Source organism: Bos indicus, chromosome 28 (genome assembly GCF_029378745.1).
Source record: "Bos indicus isolate NIAB-ARS_2022 breed Sahiwal x Tharparkar chromosome 28, NIAB-ARS_B.indTharparkar_mat_pri_1.0, whole genome shotgun sequence".
Taxonomy (NCBI): Eukaryota; Metazoa; Chordata; class Mammalia; order Artiodactyla; family Bovidae; genus Bos; species Bos indicus.
The window spans coordinates 8,057,764-8,080,509 of record NC_091787.1 but is presented as its reverse complement, the minus strand read 5'-3'; the positions used below and the strand labels follow the sequence as shown (position 1 = coordinate 8,080,509).

General features: G+C 37.9%; 1 protein-coding gene across 8 annotated transcripts in view; it reads left to right on the top strand.

Moving 5' to 3' along the window:
* Positions 1 to 18,877, top strand: part of ARID4B (AT-rich interaction domain 4B) — a 138,464-nt gene extending 119,587 nt beyond the window's left edge. For 6 of the 8 annotated variants that reach the window (XM_070782177.1, XM_070782179.1, XM_019953929.2 and 3 more), the window contains 5 exons: positions 6,195 to 7,409; positions 10,463 to 10,576; positions 13,023 to 13,238; positions 14,310 to 14,456; positions 17,129 to 18,877. In XM_070782177.1, coding sequence (XP_070638278.1) covers positions 6,195 to 7,409; positions 10,463 to 10,576; positions 13,023 to 13,238; positions 14,310 to 14,456; positions 17,129 to 17,256 — 1,820 coding nt within the window. In that variant the 3' untranslated portion in view covers positions 17,257 to 18,877. The other 2 variants (XM_070782181.1, XM_070782182.1) reach the window with 2 other exon arrangements.
* The last annotated feature ends 3,869 nt before the right edge of the window (positions 18,878 to 22,746 follow it).

Below are 22,746 nucleotides of genomic sequence, written 5' to 3'. Positions count from 1 at the left end.
AAAACACCCGGGGCTGATCTCCTTTAGAATGGACTGGTTGGATCTCCTTGCAGTCCAAGGGACTCTCAAGAGTCTTCTCCAACACCACGGTTCAAAAGCATCAGTTCTTCGGCACTCAGCTTTCTTCACAGTCCAACTCTCGCATCCATACATGACCATTGGAAAAACCATAGCCTTGACCAGACGGACCTTTGTTGGCAAAGTAATGTCTCTGCTTTTCAATATGCTATCTAAGTTGGTCATACTTTTCTTCCAAGGAGTAAGCGTCTTTTAATTTCATGGCTGCAGTCACCATCTGCAGTGATTTTGGAGCCCCCAAAAATAAAGTCTAGTTTTCTTGAAATATTTTGTTGATTTTTTCTCCTCTACATTTCCGTATTCTTTCGCCTACCCTTCTCTTCTCCTTTTCTCTCTTTTGAACCCTACCATTATATTAATATTGAACCTTCTGCAGTATACTCTAATATAGTTACTTTTCTCAGAGACACATTATTGATTGGTTTGTCGTCTTGTCATCTAATTTCTTAGAAATTTTCTTGGTTTTATCTTTTAATCCTTTTACTGTTTAGTACTGTAATGCTTATTGACAGCTATAATGTTTTTACTTTTTAAGAACTCTGTTTTCTGCATGCTTCATATAATTGTTCTTATAAAACAGCTGGGTGCAATATCTTGTTTCTGATTTCATTCTTTTTTATTGTAGAGTTGATTAACAATGTTGTGTTAGTTTCTGGTATATAGCAAAGTGGTTCAGTTATATATGTAGTCTTTTTTCATATTCTTTTCCTTTATGGTTTATTACAAGATTTTGAATATAATTCCCTGTGCTAGACAGGATCTCGTTGTTTATTTTACATATAGTACTTTGTATCCACTAAGCCCAAACCCCTAACTCACCCGCTCCACTCCTTTTCCCCTTTGGTTATTCTTTTTTTTTTTTTTTTTGAGTGAGGAAAGATTTTATTTTTTTAATTAAAAAAATTTTTTTTTCCCTTTGTTATTCATAAGTTTGTTTTCTATGTCTTCAAGTCTATTTCTTTTTCAAAATAATTTACTTGTGTCATAGTTTAGATTCCATATGTAAGTGATGATACATGGTATTTGTCTTTCTCTGATTTAACTTCATTTAGTGTGATAATCTCTAGATCCGTCCATGTTGCTTCAAATGACATTGTTTCCTTCTTTTTGTATGGCTGAGTAGTATCTCATTGTATATATGTACCACATCTTATTTATCCATTTATCTGTCAGTGGCCATTTAGGGTTGCTTCCATGTCTTGGCTATTATATATTACTGCTGCTGTGAACATTGGGATACATGTATCTTTTCAAATTATAGTTTTCTCCAGATGTCCCAGGAGTGGGATTGTTGGATCATACAGCAGGAAAGACTAAAAACTCTGTTTTTAGCTTCTTTAAGGAGCCTACATACTCTTTTTCTTAGTGGCTACACCAGTTTACTTTCCCACTGGCAGTGTACGAGGGTTCTGTTTTCTCCACACCTTCTCCAGCATTTGTTATTAGTAAACTTTTTAATGATGGCCATTCTGACTGGTGCCTCACTGTAGTTTTGATTCCCATTTCTCTGATACTTAGTGATGTTGAGCATCTTTTCATGGGCCTGTTGGCCATCTGTCTGTCTGCTTTAGAGATAGGTAGGTCTAGGTCTTCTGCCCATTTTTCAGTTGGGTTGTTTGTTCTTTTTTTGTTGTTGTATGAGCAATTTGTATATTTTGGAAATTAATCCTTGTCAGTTGCATTGTTTGCAAATATTTTCTCTTAGTCCATAGGTTGTTATTTCCTTTGTAGCAAAATCTTATCTAATTTGATTAGGTCACATTTGTTTATTTTTACTTTTATTTCTACTGCTTTGGGAGATGAACCTAAGAAAACATTGGTACAATTTATGTCAGAGAATATTTTGTCTGTGATCTCTTCTAGGAGTTTTAGGGTGTCATGTCTTAAACTTAAGTCTAAACTGTTTTGAGTGTATTTTTGTGTATGGTGTGTGGGTATGTTCTGACTTCATTGATTTACATTTAGCAGTCCAGCTTTTCCAACACCACTTACAAAGTGTGGCAGGAGGGGATGGAGGTATTAACAAGAGAATTCTCATTGCTTACATATGTCAACAAATAGTATATTATTAAGAGATGATGATAGTAACTATGAATGGAAATAGTTATAAGATTTTGAAAGGTGGGGAAGGAAGAAAAGAGGAGCTGTTGGTATTTTGTTATGAGAGTAAATTAGTTTTCAGTGTTTATATGTATTACTTGCTCCTTCATTGATCACAGCCTTACCGTGGTGAAGGGGCTTGCGTAACTCAATGAAGCTATGAGCCATGCTGTTGTAGGGCCATCCAAGATGGACGGGTCATAGTGGAGAGTTCTGAAAAAATGTGGTCCACTGACAGAGAGAATGGCAAATCACTCCAGTACTCTTCCCATGAACAGTATGAAAAGGCAAAGAGATATGACACCTGAAGATGAGCCACCCAGATCAGAAAGTGTCCAATATGCTACTAGGGAAGAGCAGCCAGCAATTATTAGTAGCTCGAGAAAGAATGAAGAACCTATGCCAAAGTGGAAATGACACTCAGTTGTGGATGTGTCTGGTGTGAAAGTAAAGTCCAGTGCTGTGCAGAACAGTATGGAATAGGAACCCAGAATGTTAGGTCCAGGAATCAAGGTAAATTGGATGTGGTGAAGAAGGAGATGGTAAGAGTGGACATTGACATGTTAGGAATCAGTGAACTAAAATGGATGAGAATGGGCAAGTTTAATTTAGATGACCTATTATATCTACTACTGTGGGCAAGAATCCCTTAGAAGAAATGGAGTAGCCCTAATACTCAACAGAAGAGTCTGAAATGCAGTACTTGGGTGCAGTCTCAAAAATGACAGAATGATCTCAATTCGTTTCCAAGGCAAACCATTCAACATCACAGTAATCAAGTGTATGCCCCAATCATGAATGCTGAAGTGGCTGAAGTTGACTGATTTATGAAGACCTACAAGACCTTCTAGAATTAACACCCCCCCACAAATGTCCTTTTCATCATAGGGGATTGGAATGCAAAAGTAGTAGGAAGTCAAGAGATACCCAGAGTAACAGACAAGTTTGGCCTTGGAGTAAAAAATGAAACAGGGCAAAGGCTAACAGAGTTTTGTCAAGAAAACACTCTGGTCATAGCAAACACCCTTTTCTAACAACATAAAAGATGACTCTGTACATGGACGTCCCCAGATGGTCAATACCGAGATCAAATTGATTATATTCTTTGCAGCCAAAGATGGAGAAGCTGTATACAATCAGCAAAAATGACACCCGGAGCTGACTGTGGCTCAGATCATGAGCTTCTTACTGCAAAATTGAGGCTTAAATTGAAGAAAGTAGGGAAAACCGCTAGGCCATTCAGGTATGCCTTAAATCAAATCCCTTATGATTATACAGTGGAGGTGATGAATGGATTTAAGGGATTAGATCTTGTAGACGGAATGCCTGATGAACTATGGACGGAGATTTGTAACAGTTGTACGGGAGGCAGTGACCAGAACCATCCCCAAGAAAAGAAATGCAAGAAGCAAAGTGGTTGTCTGAGGAGGCTTTACAAATAGCTGAGAGAAGAAGACAAGTGAAAGGCAAGGGAGAATGGGAAAGATACACTCAACTGAATGCCGAGTTTCAAAGAATAACAAGGAGAGATAAGAAAGCCTTCCCCAGTGATCAGTGCAAAGAAATAGAGGAATACAATTGAATGGGAATGACTAGAGATCTCTTCAAGAAAACTGGAAGTAGCAAGGGAACACTTCATGCAAGAATGGGCATGATAAAGGAGAGAAATGGTAAGGACCTAATAGAAGAAAAAAGAGATTAAGAAAGGTGGCAAGAATATCCAGAACTGTACAAAAAAAGTCTTAATGGCCTAGATAGCCATGATGGTGTAATCACTCACCTAGAGCCATACATCCTGGAGTGTGAAGTCAAGTGGGCCCTAGGAAGCATTATTATGGAAAAAGCTAGTGGAGGAGATGGAATTCCAGCTGAACTATCAAATCCTAAAAGATGATGCTGTTAAAGTGCTACATTCAGTATGTCAGCAAATTTGGAAAACTCACCAGTGGCCACAGGATTAGAAAAGGTCAGTATTTATTCCAGTCTCAAAAACGGGCAATGCCATGGAATGTTCCAACTACTGTACTTGTTTCATATGCTAATAAAGATTATGTTCAAAATCCTTCAAGCTAGGCTTTAATAGTACATGAACTTCCAGATGAACAAGCTGGGTTTAGAAAAGGCAGAGGAACCAGAGATCAAATAACCAGCATTTATTGGCTCATAAGGAAAGCGAGGGAATTCCAGAAAAACATCTACTTCTGCTTCCTTGACTATGCTAAAGCCTTTGACTGTATGGATCATAACAAACTGTGCAAAATTCTTAGAGAGATGAGAATACAAGACAACGTTACCTGTTTCTTGAGAAACCTGTATGTAGGTCAAGAAGCAACAGTTCGAACCGGACATGATACAACAGACTGGTTCAAAATTGGGAAAGAAGTACGACAAGGCTGCATATTGTCACCCTGCTTATTTAACTTCTGTGCAGAGTGTATGCTAAGTCATTTCAAGCGTGTCCAACTCTGTGAGACCCTATGGACTGTAGTCTGCCAGGCTCCTCTGTCCATGGCATTCTCCAGGCAAGAATACTGGATTGGGTTGCCATGCCCTCCTCCAGGGGATCTTCCCAACCCAGGGATCAAACCCATGTCTCTTTAATTTCCTGCACTGGCAGGCAGGTTCTTTACCACTCGTGCCACCTGGGAAGCCCTTTATACAGAGTACATCATGCAAAATGCTAAGCTGGGTGAATCACAAGCTGGAATCAAGATTGCTGGGAGAAATATCAACAACCTCAAATATACAGATAATACCATTCTTAATGGTAGAAAGTGAAGAGAAACTAAAAGACTTCTTGTTGAGCATGAAAGAGGAGAGTGAAAAAGCTGGCTTAAAACTCAACATTCAAAAAAGATCATGGGATCTGATCCCATGACTTCATGACGAATAGATGGGGAAAAAGTGGAAACCGATAGATTTTATTTTCCTGGGCTCCAGAATCACTGCAGACAGTGACTGTTAGCCATGAAGTTAAAAGATCCTTGCTCTTTGATAGAAAAGCTATGACAAACCTAGACAGCATATTAAAAAACAGACATCCCTTTGCTGACAAAGGTCCATATAGTCAAAGCTGTGATTTTTCCAGTAGTCATGTATGGATGTGAAAGTTGGACTATAAAGAAAGCTGAGCGCCGAAGAATTGATGCTTTTAAACCGTGGTGTTGGAGAAGACTCTTGAGAGTCCCTTGAAGTACAAGGAGATCTAACCTTTCCATCTTAAAGGAAATCAGTCCTGAATATTCATTGGAAGGACTGATGCTGAAGCTGAAATTCCAATACTTTGGCCACCTGATGCGAAGAACTGACTTACTTGAGAAGACCCTGATGCTGGAAAAGGTTGAAGGCGGGAGAAGGGATGAGATGGTTGGATGGCATGATTGACTCAATGGACATGAGTTTGAGTAAACTCTGGGAGTTGGTGATGGACAGGGAGGCCTGGTGTGCTGCAGTCCATGGGGTTGCAAAAAAGTCAGACACGACTGAGCGACTGAACTGAACTGATGTTTGTATAAAGTTAATTGTGTTGTTCTTTAAAGCTCTATGGCAGAAATACATTGCTTACAAAATTTTGAGTTGTCATTGCTACATTGAAAGTGAAGACTACACTTTTATAAGAATATACACTTTGGAATTTGAACATCCTGGAACTACATCCTGACTCCACTATGTTCTGCTCATAAATTTGGAGAAGATTCTTTCTTTTTTATAATCTACTTTATTGAGGTAAAATTTACAAACAATGAAAGTCACCAGTTTTATGTTTACAATATGATGAGTTTTGGCAAAAGCATACAGTAGTTTCACTCTCACTATAGTCATGATATATAACATTTCCATCATTGGGTGAATATCTTCTCTCTGAAGCTCAGTTTCTTCAGTTGTAAAATGAGGATAAAACCTAGCAACCTGGAGTGGTTATAAACATACGAGCTAATACTTGTTTACATTAGGGGGCCCAGAGAAGACATTGCTGGTATTCTTATCATACTCACTGTTTTTTCTTTCTTTTCTAGCTTCTGAAAGTTCTGCTGAAGACAGTGAACAAGAGGATGAAACAGGTGTTCAAGACTTAGATAACCATGGCAAAGAAGAATCTAAGATTGATCATTTGACTCACAACAGAAATGATCTTACATCCAAAGAGGAACAGAACAGTTCATCTTTGCTTGACGAAAACAAAGTCCACACAGATTTGGTAATAGCCAAACCCTTGTCAAAATCTCCAGAAAGCTTAAGAAAAGATATGGAAGCATTATCTGAAGATACTGACTATGAAGAAGAAGATGAAGTCACAAAAAAGAGAAAGGATGTTAAAAAGGACGCCGCTGATAAATCTTCAAAGCCACCAGTGAAACGTGGTAAGAGAAGGTACTGCAATACTGAGGAGTGTTTAAAAAGTGGCTCCCCCAGTAAAAAGGAGGATAAAGCCAAGAACAAAGAAGCCCTTTGCATAGAAAACAGTAGCAATAGCTCCTCAGATGAGGACGAAGAAGAAAAGTCCAAAGCCAAGGTGACACCGACTAAGAAATACAATGGTTTGGAGGAGAAAAGAAAGTCTCTACGGACAACTGGTTTCTATTCAGGATTTTCAGAAGTGGCCGAAAAAAGGATAAAACTTTTAAATAACTCTGATGAAAGACTTCAGAACAGCAGAGCAAAAGATCGAAAAGATGTCTGGTCAAGTATTCAGGGTCAGTGGCCTAAAAAAACGCTGAAGGAGCTTTTCTCAGACTCTGACACTGAGGCTGCAGCCTCCCCACCCCATCCTGCCCCAGAAGAGGGGCCGACTGAGGGGTCCCTGCAGACTGTGGCCGAGGAGGAGAGCTGCTCCCCCAACACCGATCTGGCCGCTCCGCCCTCAGCGAGTGCAGAGGGCAAACCCACTGAGGAGAAGCCAGCGGAGGTCAGTGACAAAAAATCGGAATTTCCGAGCAGTGGCAGCAATTCAGTGCTCAATACCCCTCCCACGACACCCGAGTCCCCTTCCTCAGTCACCGTGACGGAAGCCGGTCGGCAGCCACCTTCTGTAACAGTGTCAGAGCCGCTGGCCCCAAACCATGAAGAAGTCCGCAGCATCAAGAGTGAGACCGACAGCACGATCGAAGTGGACAGTGTCGCTGGGGAGCTCCAGGACCTGCAGTCAGAAGGGAACAGCTCGCCCACGGGCTTTGATGCCAGTGTGAGCTCGAGCAGCAGCAATCAGCCTGAGGCAGAGCATCCCGAGAAAGGTGAGGCCATAGGCCCCAGTGTTGTGGTTTATGATTTTCCCCCCCTTACGGTTGCAGGGGTTTCATGTCCCTCATTACAACATGAGGTGTTTACGTGGAGTACTTGTGTGAACATGGTGAAAATGGCCATGTGAAAGGTAATTTGGGTAATGGAGGATGGGATGCATGTAACAGCTTGAGAATTGAGTGTTTGTTTCACTTCAGCCACCTGTGACGTTTCTCAGTGGACCAGATCATGTGCTATTTATTAGAAAATGCACCCAGGCCCAAATCCAGACCTGTTTGAAAACTCATTATATACTGGTTGACTACACGGCATGAGCAGCTTAACTATATTTCTTTAATGTTGTTTTTGCAGTTGTCCCATGCAGTTTGTCACTAACATTTTGATTTATTGATGGACTCGTCCACCCTTAACCAAAGTTCTCTATGTAGGGGTTTGGAGCAACCAACTGTCCAGGCTGTGCTCTCCTCAGATAACCATGTCAAACTGATTTTTGAGCCTGACTACTATGTGAGAGTTTGTAAAGGAATTTGATGCTTGCTTGGTTGCCTAGCTTCCAAATTGAAGGACCAATGTCTGTGTTGTACTTCCCTGAAGTCTTGGTGGCTTTTTATTGGTGCCATAGCTATACTTCTGACATCATTCTTCTTAAAAACCACTTCATTCAGGTGTCTTTAAATCAGTATACTGTAAGCTGACACTTGGCTTTGAAACACACTTTTCCACTGTAAAGCACTCGGGTATATATGTTATGTAACATATCAGATTTTATTATACTGATTTCAGGTTTTTAGGTAAACTTAAAGAGATACAATCTAGACCAAATTAGTTAACTTTAAGTTTTCTCTCATAAACCTTTTTTCTTTTCTTTTTCTAGTTTCCCTGAGACATAATTGACATAACTATCACACAAATAAAACATTTTTCAAAAAATATTAAGTAAAAAAGATAGTTGCAGATTTCAATGATCTTTTTTTATTTAAATATTTATACACATAGCTACTGTGATTATGTTTGTGTTTGTACTGTCTCATGGAATTGAATTATCCAGGCATAAATATCCTCAAGATAAAAGAAGCATTTATTGCAGATGGTTAGAAAAGCTTTCAATAATAATATAATGAACTTTTAATCATAATTCTGAAGAGGTTGCATCCTCACCGTGCTCCTCATATCTTATGAAAGATTGAGATGTGTTTTCAACAAGAAATTTGATAGCTTGTCTTCTGATAGACTAGGTCAGTATTACCCTTTTGAATCTTAATCTTAACTAGCTTAAAAAGTAAGCAGTTTGAGAACTTCATTTAGGATATATCTGTCTTATCAAATCAAAGCATATTACAGAACTTATTAGAATTTGTATCTCTTTAAAAATAAATTCTTAAGCACCTGTTTAATATGGCTCCTTTTGTCTGCAAAAGGAGAAAATTTATCTGCAGATATTGAAGACTTGACTTTATATTAAAAGTAAAAATGTAAGTTTTACAATTTAGATTTCAGATTGCCTTCCAGGTTAGCCTACAGTAAGCTTTTTATTTCTTGGAGATGAAAGTTTCAGAATTAAACTCTTTTGGAGAGAAATATGGCAATTATTGTTAAGATTCTGTACTTTAATATAGGTAATATCTAAATCACTTTCTTTATGGTTCACCTTGTTATATTAAAATAGCCTTAGGAAAAGTTATCAATTAGGTGTAACCCATTAAAAAAAAACAACTAAAAAGTTGCAAAGAAAACATTTAAAATAGCTTGTTCAATTTTTTTTACCAACAAAACCATGTCTTGTATATGTTACCATTGTAACAGGATTAAGAAACTTTTAGTAACAAACATTGGAGAAGGCAATGGCACCCCACTCCAGTACTCTTGCCTGGAAAATCCCATGGACGGAGGAGCCTGGTGGGCTGCAGTCCATGGGGTCGCTAAGAGTCGGATACGACTGAGCGACTTCACTTTCACTTTTCACTTTCATGCATTGGAGAAGGAAATGGCAACCCACTCCAGTGTTCTTGCCTGGAGAATCCCAGGGACAGGGGAGCCTGGTGGGCTGCCGTCTCTGGGGTCGCACAGAGTCGGACACGACTGAAGTAATTTAGCAGCAGCAGCAGTAACAAACGTGGCATAATTTTATCATAGTATTGATTGTATTGTGGTTATATTAATAGTATCTGACACTACAGTGGAATAGAGATAAGACTTTATAAGTCTCAGGAAAAAGAGATTACTATATATTCTGAAAAACAATACATACAATTAGAACGCTAGAAACACAGTAGATGCTGAGGATCCTATTAGAAGTGGAGAAACTGTAATTTGAACTAGCCTGGACATCAGGGAAGGTAAGACGGGCTAATCCTTGAAGAAAAGCGAGACTTAATATTTTGGAAAAACTTCCTACCAAGAAGATGAAATGTTTTTTAGAACTACTGTACTGGATTTGTAAACGGTTTATATGTTAACCATTGGCCAAGAAGGATGTGCATGCTTTGTTTGTTTTATTTTTACATTTTTATTTGTTTATTTATTTTTGGTTGTGCTAGGTCTTTGTTGCTGTGCAGGCTTTCCTCTAGTAGCGGTGAGCAGGGCCTACTCTTTGTTGCTCTGTGCAGGCTTCTCATTTCACTGGCTTCTCTTGTTGCCCAGCCGGACTCTAGGGCACGAGGGCTTCAGTTGTTGCGACTCCTGCGGTCCAGAAGCATGGGCTCAGTAGCTGTGGCACACAGGCTTAGTTGCTCTGCAGCATGTGGGATCTTCCCAGACCGGGGATAGAACCCATGTCTTTTGCATTGGCAGGCAGATTCTTTACCACTCAGCCACCAGGGTAGTGCTTTATTTGCTTTTTTAAAAAACTCTAGTTTTATTATGTGTTATAATTCAGTTCATTAATGACTTTTTAAAATTCTAATAATTTCTGTGATAACTTGTAAATCTCAAAGAACATCTATAGTTTCAGAATTGGTCTATTCTTCTAAAATGTGGAATTAATTTATACCTGGGGACAAGCTTGATTTTATTTTGTGTTACTTAATAGTTTTTTTCCCCATCAAAGCCTGTACAGGTCAGAAAAGAGTGAAAGAAGCTCAGGGAGGAGGAAATTCATCAAAAAAGCAGAAACGAAGCCATAAATCTACAGTGGTAAACAACAAAAAGAAGGGAAAAGGCAGTAAGTGTGAAATCTCTACTTTTTTAAATATGAAGATAATGGTGGATGTGTTTTTTTCTCCCTTTAAGAAAAGGGTATTTAGAATACGGGATAGTTAATGTTTTGATTGTTGTCTCTACCCCTGCAAAAATCACACAGAAGTCTCTTTTGACTGTAGGTAGATTCTAGGATTGAGCAATTTGCTGTTATTCAGCAGTGGTATTGATTGCTGATTCAGGTAATCTTTTTAAAAAATAATAGCCAGTATAATATAAACACCAACATTTTTGTTAGTTTTATGTGTAAATTCTTTTGCATTATATATATTACATATTATTAAATACTTGAATTATATATTCTTTTTATTACAGTGAAACTGATTGCTTTGTAATCCGTTCAGGCAAAATCAGCCTAGAAGAGAACAATCAAGATAGCTTTAGAGCTATAATTCCAATAGCTGCAGCCTACTATCTTTATCTTCAGTATCCTGAACTGTGTATTCAAGAGCAGCTCTAAGAATATGTGGGTTAAATATGTTCTAACTAATGACTTTAGCAATGATTCCTATTTATCAGTCTACAGGAATATATATATTGTATTTCTCCTGAGAGCTGCACGTTTTTTCTCTCTCTCATAGACAAAGTACGAAGCAGAAAATATGTAAAGAATTTTTTTTCAGGTGCCCCACACTGACCTCCTGCTGCTCTTCCAGGAGATTCCTGCCACCTCCACTGCCTGACCTTTGCTATCGGCCGGCCTGCCTGCACTTCAGTGCAGAAAAGGGTTTTGCGGCCAGCTCCCCGAGGTTCTGCTGAGCCCATATGACTTCCAGGCGGTGAATATGGCATCCTTCGGGGCCCCGGGCGGCTGTGTTCAGCGAGGCCATGAAAGCCGAGCTGAGGCAGACCACTGCATCAGAGTGGGGCCAAGCCTTGGGTGGCTGAGCTAGGAGTTGCCAGGGGTTCCAGAGCAGCAGTGGGGGGACTGGGAACGGATTCTTTTAAGACATGTACAAAAGAGTGGTGTAGTTTCTTTACTCCTGAACACCACAGTGGGGAGGAGTTGTTCTGTGTCTTTGCTATCTGGAATACTTTTCAGTTTTTTACAGCTGAACTATATTTTTTGGAGGGTAGCTTATTGTTAAATGAAGAATTGATAAAAGAAAATGGATAAATTTGATGCCAGATTGATGCCACATATGGAGTAACTGAAAGGATATTCAAGGCCATTTTTTAATTACATTGTGATGTTTTTATCTTCAAGACTTTTAAATGATATTTTCCAAGAGGGCTCATTTTCAACAAGTCAGTTGACATATTCATATAATTTTGAGCTATAACTGTTGATTATATATGCTAACATTTTAATTATTGGACTTATATCTTGGTAAATCAGAATGAGGAAACAGTTCTCTGAGAATAATTTAGTCAAATGAATTAACTCTCATAGAATCTACAGTAATGCTTTGTATCCAGAAAGAGGTAATTTATGGAAATAGCAATCCCATCACCTATTCACATGTCAAGATGTTAAAGATTTCCATTCTGGTTCTGAGGCTTTGGGCTTCCCAGGTGCCACAGTGATAAAGAACCCATCTACCAATGCAGGAGATAAACAGAGACAGAGGTTCCATTCCTGGGTCAGGAAGATGCCTTGACGTAGGAAATGGCAACCCACACCAGTATTGTTGCCTGGGAAATTCCATGTACAGAGGAGCCTGGCAGGCTACAGTCCATAAAGTCACAAAGGGTCAGACACGACTGAGTACGTGCGCGCGCGCGCGCGCACACACACACACACACACACACACTCACACACTTTGTTGAGGTTTTAATCAACAAAGGCAGATTTAACATTATTACATAGACTTCTGAATTCTTCATAAATTACTGAATGTATTTATCAGGGTAAAACCTATGATTTATTTTAGTCAACAGGTTATGATGTAGGAGTTTCTTAAGAAATTATTGTATATATTAAAATTTAGAATTTATTTTCAAAGAACTCTTTATGGAATGTAATGATTATGTGTCATTGATTTGGCCAGAGAAGTAGGAAAGTGTCGCATGTACACAGTTTAAAATATGAAATTAAGAAGATTTCATATGATTCATTTAAAAAAATGCTGTATTCTACTATCTATATATATTTTAATATAGTAGAGTTAAAAGCTATTTAAATAATTACTGCATATTTGGTAATCTACCAGATATAATGAAAGATTACTTTGAGTATTTTTTAAAAACACATTATTGGCGGTTCAGGTAAGAAGAGTTTTTATTTTCCTTAACTGCTGTGCTGCTGTGTTTATACTTGATTTTCCAAGTTTTTAGTCAGGGTCTGTAAAGCAAGTTGTTTACTGTAGTAGTGAATTGAAATGGTTAATTTTTAAATTGTCCACTAAAATCTGTAACAAATTATGATTACTTTTCTGTTTACTGATGCTTTAAAAAAAATTTTTTTTCAGCAAATAGTAGTGATAGTGAAGAACTTTCTGCTGGTGAAAGTGTAACTAAGACTCAGCCCATCAAATCAGTTTCCACTGGGATGAAGGCTCATGGTACCAAATCTCCTGCTAGGACGCAGTCTCCAGGAAAATGCGGAAAGAATGGCGATAAGGATGCTGACCTCAAGGAACCCAGTAATCGATTACCCAAAGTTTACAAATGGAGTTTTCAGATGTGTAAGTGACATATGCTAAGTTAGAGGTGAAGCAATAGAAACTTCTTCCCAGTAATTTTTTTCCCCTTGTTGGTTATCCATTTTAAATACAGCAGTGTGTACATGTCCCCCAAATTCCCTAACTATCCCTTCCCGCCATCCTTCTCCCCCCAGCAACCAGAAGATTGTTCTCTGTCAGTCTTTTTCTGTTTTGTAAGTTCATTTGTCGTCAGTTTTTAGATTCCACGTATAAATGATGTCATGTGATATTTCCCCTTCTCTGTCTGACTGACTTTACTCAGTATGTTAAGGCATTTGAGGCACATATCAACCTTGACTAGATATTTCTGATATAATGTCAGAAATTTACTATAAAAAATCTAGTGTTGCTCCTGGGAAGTGGATTGTTTAGGGTATACATGAGACAGAGTTTACAATGAATTGCTAATTATTGAAGCTGGATGAGTATATGTGACTCTGTTATACTACTCTTTGCACCTTTGTATACCTGAAAAATAGCCATTACAAGTTTTTTTTTTCTTCTTAAAAAGAGACTACTTCAGAGTTTCTCATGCAAGGAAATATTCTTAGGATATTGAAAATTGCTTCAGAGCATTTGAAAATTTTTCTAACAATTTTAAAGTTATGCATAGTTATTAAAAAAATCAAAAAAAGATAAGAAAAAGATAAGAAAAAATTTTGTTCAGAGTTCTAACATTCAAAAATATATGCAATTTAAACATTTTGGTGTCTTTCCAGTCTTATTTCTAAGTATTTTTAATGATGTACTGTGGTGATGCTATACACATATGTGGATTTTGCGGGGGGAGGTGGGGCACAAATGTGGAAATTTTAACCTCCATGTTTATTTAGGTCATAAGATCTTTAATTCTATACATTCATTCAAAAATTACCTTGCATGTATTAGTGCTGGGTATTTTTTTAGGCTGGGGAGAAAACAGGCAAACAGTATTTATAAGCCTTTTTTTAAAGTTTCTCTGTCTTGACCTCATTCTGCAACCACACTATATATTCTCTAATACATTAAAATTTTGTTCACAAATGCATATTAATGAAAGTTTTAAATTCACAGCGGACCTGGAAAATATGACAAGTGCTGAACGCATTACAATTCTTCAAGAAAAACTGCAAGAAATCAGAAAACATTATCTATCATTAAAATCTGAAGTAGCTTCCATAGATCGGAGGAGAAAGCGTTTAAAGAAGAAAGAAAGAGAAAGTAAGTGTTTTTACTTACTTTACCTAAACACAAAGGAGTTTTGACTCGACAGTTGGGCTCATGTGAACTGTGTCTGTGATTCTTCAGGCAATAACTGCTCTGGCTTATTTTCTTCATCTATAAAATGGAAAAACTTTATCTAAAATAATTATCTCAAACCATAATATTCAATTCCATGGAGCTTACCATCTGCTTCCCCCCCAACAACTAGTAATATGTCAGATAGTACAAAGCACTGTGAACAGAGTGGAGCAACGCTAAGGCAGTGATTGGGTGGGTTGTGTTATATTCAGAGTGGCTGTAACATTTGCATTGAACCTGAAGGACCAGAGGGAGTGAGAGGTTAAAATCTGAGGGAAGGGGGTTGTTTTAATCTGACAGGGCTGCTGAAACAAAGTGCAGGCCTACTTCCAAGATGTTGTCGGTTCGTTTCCATACTGTCACAAAAGAGCAAATGTCACAATAACGTGTCATAGGAATTTCTTTGGTTTTCTAGTGCATATGAAAGTTATATTTACATTGTACTGTAGTCTGTTAAGTGTGCAATAGCATCATGTTCCAAAGAATAATAAACGTACCTCAGTTGAAAATACTTAATTGCTAAAAATGCTAGCCAGCATCTGAACCTTCATTGTGATCATTTTGCTGGTGGAGGGTTTGCCTCGATGTTGATGGGTGCTAATTGCTGAAGGTTGGCGTGTCTGTGGCAGTTTTTTAACATAAGACTACATCATAGTACTCTGAAGTTTGCTCTACCAATTGGCTTTTCCCTTCATGAATGATTTCTCTGCAGTGTTGTTTGATGGCATATTACCCACAGTAGAACTTCTTTCAGAATTGAAGTCAGTTTTCTCAAACCCTGCTGCTGTTCCATCAGCTTAAGTTTTTGTTTTATTCTAAATCCTATGTTATTATTTTAGTAATCAAAAAGTTCACTCTTTTATAATAATGAGCATGGTTCATGATATCCCAAAGCAATTTTAATAGTAACATCAAAACTCACTGCTCCCACCACCATAACAAATATAATAACAATGAAAAACTTAGAATTATGGTAAGAATTATCAAAATGCGACACATACACAAAGTGAGCAATACTGTTGGAAACAATGGTGCCACTAGACTTGCTGGATGCAAGATTGCCGAAAACCTTCAGTTTGTAAAAAACAGTATCTTTGAAACACAGTAAAGCAAAGCATAATAAAATGAAGTAGATGCACCACAGGCCCAATTATCTTGGGAAATGGTTTGACCGTGTCTTTGGACAACTGGCTACCTCCAATTCCAAGAATGGGTCCCAAGGAAGAATATGTGGCCACAAATAAGTTTGTTATGGTAGTATTTATAGTAGAAGATAGAAATCCTTAAATTGTATTCTCCAATAATATATTTAAATACTTAAATTTTTATTTATAATGCTCTTAAGTATTCATTTGTTGTTGGTAACAGCAAAAGGCTAGGAATTAAAGTAGTTGCGGTTCATAAATATAATGGAAAACTATTCAGCTTTGAAAAGAAAAAGGTAAATCTATGTATGTACTGATAAGGAACATCTCAGATTGTTAAGTGTAAAAACCTACTTAGACTCTGTACTATGCTTCCACTTGCATTTTTAAAAACGAAGTTACTAGTGTTCTCATTTTAAATATGCATGTCATGTGTCTAGATTCTACAGATAAAATTCCTCTAGAACTGGGGTTGCAAACATTTTCTATAGAGACAGATAATATTTTGGGCTTTGTGAACCTTGTAGTCTCTAGAACTACTGGACCCTATCATCGTATGTATGAAATCTGCCATAAGCTAGATCTAAACAAATAGGCATAGTTGTGTTCCAGTTAGATTTTCTTAACAAAAATAGGCAGACCAGATTTGGCCCTGGGGCAGTAATTTACCAGTTCTTCTTGTGGCGTTTTAAAGATGGTGGCGCAGTTGTTAACAGTGGGGGTAACAGTGGGGAGGGGAATTTGGAAGACGAGGAGGGTCCTGAATCAGAGGAAGATTCATTTTTACCCCTTATTTCCCATCTCTGAATGATTTGTTTTTAACCTTGTGCATATATTCCATAAAACATAAGTTTTGAAATGCTGATTTATAACACTGAGAGAATTTCTTTGAGGAAAATAATAATGTGTCATTTGCTTTGTAAACCAAGTGGAACAAAAGGCAGTAGTTACGATGTGATGTGTAGTAGTAGTTATTTTTCCCAACTTTAAAAAGCAGTTAGCCCTCGATTCTCATCACTATTTCATTTCATAAGGAACTCCAGAAGCAGAAAGATACAGGAATTGGAAGGGGGAAAAGATTTGGGGATAGATTAAGATTTTCCTATTGAATTCCAAGGTTTTTTTTGACATTGGTTTCATTATTACTGAAAGTCTACCCTTTATTTTATTTCCGTATCTCCATGGACAGAACCCACAGTTTATTTTCCTTTGAACAGTGCAGGAACGCTCCCTGGTCTCTCCTTTGTTGTCACTTCTGTAGTTTGGCAGTGTCTCCTTACGTGAGGTGCACTAGATTCTCCTTTGTGTACATTATGGTATCCTAAAAATTGACTGCTCTCGTGGTAAGCTAAATGATTCTGGAGACTACAGCAGAGTCTTAGTTTAGAGGACTGGTGTGTTGCTTCTTTCTGTAGTTATTAAGCTCTCGGCTTCCCTTCCTCTCAGGTGCTGCCACCTCCTCGTCGTCGTCCTCGCCTTCATCCAGCTCCATAACGGCTGCTGTCATGCTGGCGCTGGCTGAACCGCCCATGCCCGGCGCGCCTCAGAACGGAGTGTCGGTCGAGTGCAGGTGACGGCGGGGCTGGCCAGGCACTGCGCACTTCCGGCTCTGAGGCCACGCCTTTTTATACTGCACAGCGGCACAAACAAATCAGACAAGCACTATTTTATATTTAAAGTTGTTTCTTGACAAGCTGACTTGGCACTTAAGTGCACTTTTTTTATGAAGAAAAAGTACAATGGACTGCTTTTCCTCAAGCAATAATTGTTTCCAACTTGTCTGGGAATTGTGTGTCTGGTAACTTGAAGGCCTTCCACTGTGGCAAATGGAGGCTTTTCACTGCCTGTAGAGACAATACAGTAAGCGTAGTCATTGGGTGGCCAGAACATGTTAAGAAAACTTACTGTATATGTATTCCCTTGTATTTTGTTAAAGCTGGAACATTTGATATTTTTCCATTTATTTATGAAAAAATACGAACCTATTTTCATTTGTACAAGCTAATTGTTTTTTAAAGCAAGTCACCTTACGGTGGCTTTAATTGTATAAGTCAAGCACATGTAATAAATTCAAAACCTGCAGTTAACAGGATGTTAGACATCAATCCTGATAACCAAATATTAAAGATTCTCTTTAAAAAAGACTGAACATGTTTACAGGTTTGAATTAGGCTAAAAGGTCTTGCAGTGGCTTTTCATGCCCCTTCAAATTGGAATGGAACTACTGTACTTTGCCATTTTTCTATAAATCAGTATTTTTTTTTAATTTTGATATAATACATTGTGTGAAAAAAGAAAATGGCTAATAAACTGTATTAAATCTTAAACAATGTATAAAGATTGTACTTAGCCAGTTCAAAGTGTATATTTATTCATAATGAATTATAACAGTTATATTTTTGTGTTTTCTTGTAAATGTTTCTTTTTCCTTAAATACAGATAATTCATTTGTATTGCTTATTTTATTATGAGCTACAACAAGAGGACTTCAGGAACAAGTAAACTTTATTAGTATGGTTCAAGGCTGTTGCTATGAACTGTCTCAAAAGGATGGTTGTTATTTTAAGTATAAATAGCTAATTGGGGTGGTAGGCCTATAAAAATTAAATGCCTTGTATAAAGTCCAAAATGAACGCAAAATTGTTTTCACTTGTGTTGACTTTATGTTGTATGATTCCAATCTCTGTTCTGTTTGGCACTTGTATTTAATTCTACACCTTTGTAAGACATTTGTATATTGCGGATGTGTTCATTCAAGCTATTTAATACCTGGCACTGTTAATACACAGTACTTTACTGTACAGACTGTTTTACTGTTTTAATTGTAGTTCTGTGTACTTTTTTTGGATGGAGCTGGCATGTTTTATTTGTTTTCTGGCAATACGACATGTGAGAATTTTGAAGCGTTTTGTTGTAGATGCTAACGTGTCAGAATCCTTTACATTCAACTTTTCTAAGAAAAGCATTTTCAGTCTTGTAGTGTGTGCTTACAGTAACTAATTTTGTTGAAAATGGTTTCAAGTTATTCAAATTTGTACAGGACTGTAAAGATTTGTTGACAGCAAAACCTTGAAGAAAAGCTTATAGAATAAAAGCTATAAAGTATATATTAGGATCTGCAAACAATGAAGAATTATGTAATATATTGTACAAATGTAAGCAAAGGCTCTGAAATAAAATGCCATAGTTTGTGAATCCTTGATTTTGTTCCTAAAAGGTTAAGTAATTTTAGTTCATTTTAGTTTAGTTTCTGTATGATGACTGACCAAAACATACGTTTCCAGCATATATGATCAGAAAGGATTATTTTTTTTTTTAAAAAGGGAATATTCTGCCTACAGGAATTGAAAGTCCATTAACCAGATTTATGTACAGGAGTTATTAGGCATTCTTATATCTTTGCATACACTGTTCAGTTGAGTCTGAACATGAATACTTATGACTTGTAGGTTTGTCTAAAGAAGAAAAATCAAAAAATCTTTTTCTTTTAACACTTGAAACCATTACTAGCAGCTTTTTTATTCTTGTCTTTTAATGTAATTAGACCTTGTGACTCCGTTAAGCTTTTAGTGTACTCGACCCCGTTAGTACACCTTGGAGTCATCTGGGCATTGTTAAAACAATAGTCAATACCCAGGGTCCACCCTCAAAAAGTCATATTTAATTGGTCTGGGATGATACCTGGATATTGATTTCCTTTTTTTTTCTTTTTTAAGGTGGTGGACAGTGACTTTAATATGCATCTAGGTTGAGAACCACTATATTGCTCCAAACCTTTAAAATCAGTAATTAGGGTTTTTCGCCTCATTTAATGACCTTTCCACTATGAGAAAATCCTTTCTGTAAAACAAAAACTTTTTTCAAGGCCCCAAAAGCCCAAATGTTTACTTTTTGACTCACTTTTGTGATGACCGTTTTCACAGAAGTTTAACATTTAAGGGATGAGTTTTTAAATTTATAGAACAGTGCTTCTCAAAAATGAGATTCTGGAATACCAGTCCCTGGTATTTCCTTGGAAATGCTCTGAGAATTTATTATCAAATATATTTTGGAAAGGCTTATATATAGCACATTCCCTTCTTAGAGCTTCAGTGTGTGTGTGCTTAATCACTCAGTCACATCCACCTCTTTTAGACCCCATGGACTGTAGCCCTCCAGGCTCCTCTGTCCATGGGATTCTCCAGGCAAGAAAACTGAAGTGTATTGCCATTTCGTCTTCCAGGGGATCTTCCCAGCCCAAGGATGGAACCCAAGTCTCTTGGGTCTCCTGCGTTAGCAGGTAGATTCTTTACTATTGTGCCACCTGGGAAGCCTCTTAGAGCTATAATATTAGCATATTTTAAACTTTAGGGAAGTTTTTTCCTTAACCTACTGTTTTTAGTTTTACCTGATCATGAAACCCTGTTTTTCAAGAAACTCCCAATATCATCTACTTGGTGTGTTACAGAAAGAGTGCTCTAAAGGACAATGATGATCAGCTTTGGAGTTGAGGTTTTATACTGTTGGGTTTTTCTGCCCTCTTGCTTGCCTATTTCTTCCCAGCTTCTCCAGAGAGTTTGAGAATTTCATGGCATTTCTGGAATTCGACTTTTTTTTCCCTGATCACCTAAACTACATTTTACCAAACTAGTTTACAATCTCAGATAAAATTAAGATGATATGTTTTTTAGTGTTCTCCAAAACCTTTTTTTCCTTCTGAAATAACCTGAGGGTGAGATCTTGTAAATTTTAATAACCTGGGGAGATTGGAGATAGTGGAGTAGATTTCATGAAACCCCTAATGTTTTTTACAAAATGTATTTTTTTTTAATGAAAAGAGCCCTTACAAGTTTAAGAAACTATTCAAAGGCATTGGTGATCTCTAAATGGTTAAAAAAACAGTTCTTAATAGCAGTGTGGATCATTTTTTAACTGTCTCCAACCAATGTCTCTTGCATACGTAACCATTTTCCTTCCAAAGTGTGGGCTGCCTTTCATTCTTTGTTGAAATTCAAAAGGCCATTTCTCCACCTTTTGTCTAAACTTAAGCTACTATTTAGGGAATTTTATCTAACATCGTATGATGGGTTTTGTATGTATAAGAGGTAAATCTCCCAGAGGAATAGTTCCATGATTTAATTGGTGGAAGTAATATATATTTGTGGCTTAGTCCCTAAGTCATGTCCGACCTTGAGACCCCATGGACTGTAGCCCGCCATGGGATTTCCCAGGCAAGGATACTGGATCAGTTTGCCATTTCTTTCTCATCTTCCCAGTGCAGGGATTGAACCTGTGTCTCCAGCTTGGCAGGTAGATTCTTTACCATTGGCCACCTGGGAAGCCTCTTTCTCTCTCTCTCTCTCTCTCTCTCTCTCTCTCTCTCTCTCTCTATATATATATATATATATATATATAAAATCATAAAATTAAAGAAAAGGAGTATGTCAAGGCTGTATATTGTCACCCTGCTTATTTAACTTATATGTGGAGTATATCATGAGAAACACTGGGCTGGAAGAAGCACAAGCTAGAATCAAGATTGCTAGGAGAAATATCAATAACCTCAGATATGCAGATGACACCACCCTTATGGCAGAAAGTGAAGAGGAACTAAAAAGCCTCTTGATGAGAGTGAAAGAGTGAAAAAGTTGGCTTAAAGCTCAACATTCAGAAAACGAAGATCATGGCATCTGGTCCCATCACTTCATGGGAAATAGATGGGGAAACAGTGGAAACAGTGTCAGACTTTATTTTGGGGGGCTCCAAAATCACTGCAGATGGTGACTGCAGCCGTGAAATTAAAAGATGCTTATTCCTTGGAAGAAAAGTTAGGACCAACCTAGATAGTACATTGAAAAGCAGAGACGTTACTTTGCCCACAAAGGTCCGTCTAGTCAAGGCTATGGTTTTTCCAGTGGTCATGTATGGATGTGAGAGTTGGACTGTGAAGAAAGCTGAGTGCCGAAGAATTGATGTTTTTGAACTGTGGTGTTGGAGAAGACTCTTGAGAGTCCCTTGGACTGCAAGGAGATCCAACCAGTCCATTCTAAAGGAGATCAGCCCTGGGTGTTCTTTGGAAGGAATGATGCTAAAGCTGAAACTCCAGTACTTTGGCCACCTCATGCGAAGAGTTGACTCATTGGAAAAGACTCTGATGCTGGGAGGGATTGGGGGCAGGTGGAGAAGGGGACGACAGAGGATGAGATGGCTGGATGGTATCACCGACTCGATGGACGTGAGTTTGAGTGAACTCCAGGAGATGGTGATGGACAGGGAGGCCTGGTGTGCTGCAATTCATGGGGTCGCAAAGAGTCAGACATGACTGAGCGACTGAACTGAACTGAAAATTAAGCACTAAATTACATGGTTGAGGAAAACGTGCATAACAGCTTTAACGAGGGCAGTGTATGAGCATACAAGAAACGCGATGATTGGTGTGATGGTAACATAGAGGAGATGCAAATCTTAATTTAGCATTTAACATACTCATCTGGAAGTGGAATGCAGTAGGCTAGTGTGGAGAGGAAGTGTCAGGAAGGCCAGATTCAATGAGGTTACGGTGCTCCAGATAGGAAGTGATTCTTGAAATCTTAGAGTGAGGAAGGAATCTGATTGGAAGACATTCTGAAAGAAAAGTGAACAAAATATCTTCTTTGGATGGTATAGAATAGATGGAGATGCTTGAGTTGCAGATACGGACAGTTTTTCTCTTTGTGAGATACCACAAGGTCACAATTATGGGAAGTCAAACTGAGGGACTCAAAGCAAAATCAGGGCCAAGCAAATAATGGTTTACCATCATGTTATCTGATGTGGACTATAAAAAAGGTCATACATTCCCAGTGACTTGTTAAGCAGCTCTCCAAAAATAGCAAGTCTGTCCCCAACGATTCAAGGTCACTTGCTTTCATCACCCAAACTACTGAGTCAATGACTAATGATAATCTAATATTTATCTTTTATTACTTCAAAGTCCGTTTACCACATACTCACTAGGTGTGGTGAGTGGGGATACAGAATACAGGATGAATAAGAGACCAATTTGTATCTAGAGACACTATTTCATCTCTATTGTAAATGGCAGG